Source organism: Pteropus vampyrus, unplaced genomic scaffold, assembly GCF_000151845.1.
Source record: "Pteropus vampyrus isolate Shadow unplaced genomic scaffold, Pvam_2.0 Scaffold679, whole genome shotgun sequence".
Lineage (NCBI taxonomy): Eukaryota > Metazoa > Chordata > Mammalia > Chiroptera > Pteropodidae > Pteropus > Pteropus vampyrus.
Window position 1 is genome coordinate 7,225 of NW_011889460.1, and position 1,750 is coordinate 8,974.

General features: G+C 55.6%; 1 gene segment (V, D, J or C); it reads left to right on the forward strand.

Annotated features, from left to right (window-relative positions):
• Window positions 1-260: 260 nt before the first annotated feature.
• LOC105309168 lies at window positions 261-737 on the forward strand. The segment is given in 2 exon segments: window positions 261-338; window positions 421-737. Coding segments are annotated over 2 exon segments (363 nt in total).
• The last annotated feature ends 1,013 nt before the right edge of the window (window positions 738-1,750 follow it).

Consider the following 1,750-nt stretch of genomic DNA (forward strand, 5'->3'; position numbering starts at 1 on the left):
CTTGTGAGACGTGCTCCTCAGTGGCCAGAACTGTGTACAGAGATCAGGACTCTGGCAGATAACAAATGTCTCCAACAAGAATTGGGACTGGACCCACAAATGCCCATTGTGCATGGTCCTTGTATCATTGACTCTCTCTCAGGTAGGGCCAAGAATTCAAATATGAATACTGTGCCTCATGAATATGCAAATGAGCCGAGGAGCACTAGGTTAAGTAGGGACCTGTCTGTGTCCTGACAGCACCCACCATCACACCTTCCGCCACAGAGGCCCTGACAGCACCACACTCAGCATGGACTGGAGCTGGAGCGTCCTCCTCCTGGTGGCAGTGGCCACAGGTAAGGGGATCCCCAGCCCTGGGCGGATGAGGGCACCAGGGCCAGTCAGGGCTCTGCACCCACTGCTGTCTCCTCTCCACAGGTGTCCACACCCAGGTCCAGCTGGTGCAGTCTGGGGCCGAGGTGAGGAAGCCTGGGGCCTCCGTGAAGGTCTCCTGCAAAGCTTCCGGATACACCTTCACCAGCTATGCTATGAATTGGGTGCGACAGGCACCAGGTCAACGGCTTGAGTGGATGGGATCGATCAACAGAAATACGGGAAAACCAACATATGCCCAGGGCTTCTCAGGACGATTTGTGTTCTCCTTGGACACCAGTGCCAGCATGGCCTTTCTGCAGATCAGCAGCCTGAGGTCGGAAGACACGGCCACATATTACTTTGCGAGAGACACAGTGTGACAACCCACATCCTGCGAGTGACAGAAACCCTGAGGGAGAGGGCAGCTGTGTGGGGCTCAGGAAGGAAGGGAACAGTGTCCTCTGACTTCCTCACACAGGGACAGAAACCTGAGACGATAAGTGACACTCTCACGAGCACACCCGACATTCAGGGAAAGGTGTCACGAGTACAGGTGTCCTGCAGGAAGATGCAGGGTCACCATTTCCTGACAGGTCCTTATCATTTGTTATTGCTTCTGCAGAGGGCACATATGCACCCCCCTGTTCTCTGGATGAGGGGAGTTAGTTCAGGCATCGTCTGGGATTACGTGTTGGTCTCAGATTCAGGGTTTGCACTGCAGATCCCCCAGCCATCCCTCCCACTTTCCCCTGTGTCTGAACAGGGAATGATGCTTCAACATAGGTAAGTATAAGGCCTGAAGGGTGAACTCCTACTGCCCAGTCTGACATCCAGCACCAGGCCCATGACCTTCTGGGAGGAAGATCCTGACTCCTGGTAGCAAAGTCATGGTGACGGGTGAGCCAGGTTCTAGCACAGTCCACCTCAGTTCTCTCCTGCAGGGCTGAGTGCCTGAAGAGGCTCCTCCCCTCCTACCACTGCCCCCAGTGTCCCTGTCCCTGGGGCAGGACTGCTGTCCTCACACACAGGGAACAGTGTGGGGAGACCCTTGATGACCTGAGACCCACGTCCAGCCTGTGTGACTTCCCTGTATCTGCTGAATCACAGTACCACACACTCGGGGTACAGTCTACACGCATTGACTCCTCACAGTCTGGAGGTCAGAGCAGGACATCGGTCTCCGTGGACAGACATCAAGGTGTTGACAGGACGACACGTGCCCAGAGGCTTAGCGGGGGCTGTAGTCTGAACACGTGTGCTCCCCAACATTATATATTGGACAGAGCTCCGTGCTGGACACGCGTCGGTGGCTGTGGTGAGACCAACCTCAGGAATCACAGCTGCCGTGCTCGTCACTCCTGTTCTCCCACACACCAGACCGATGTTCACTCAG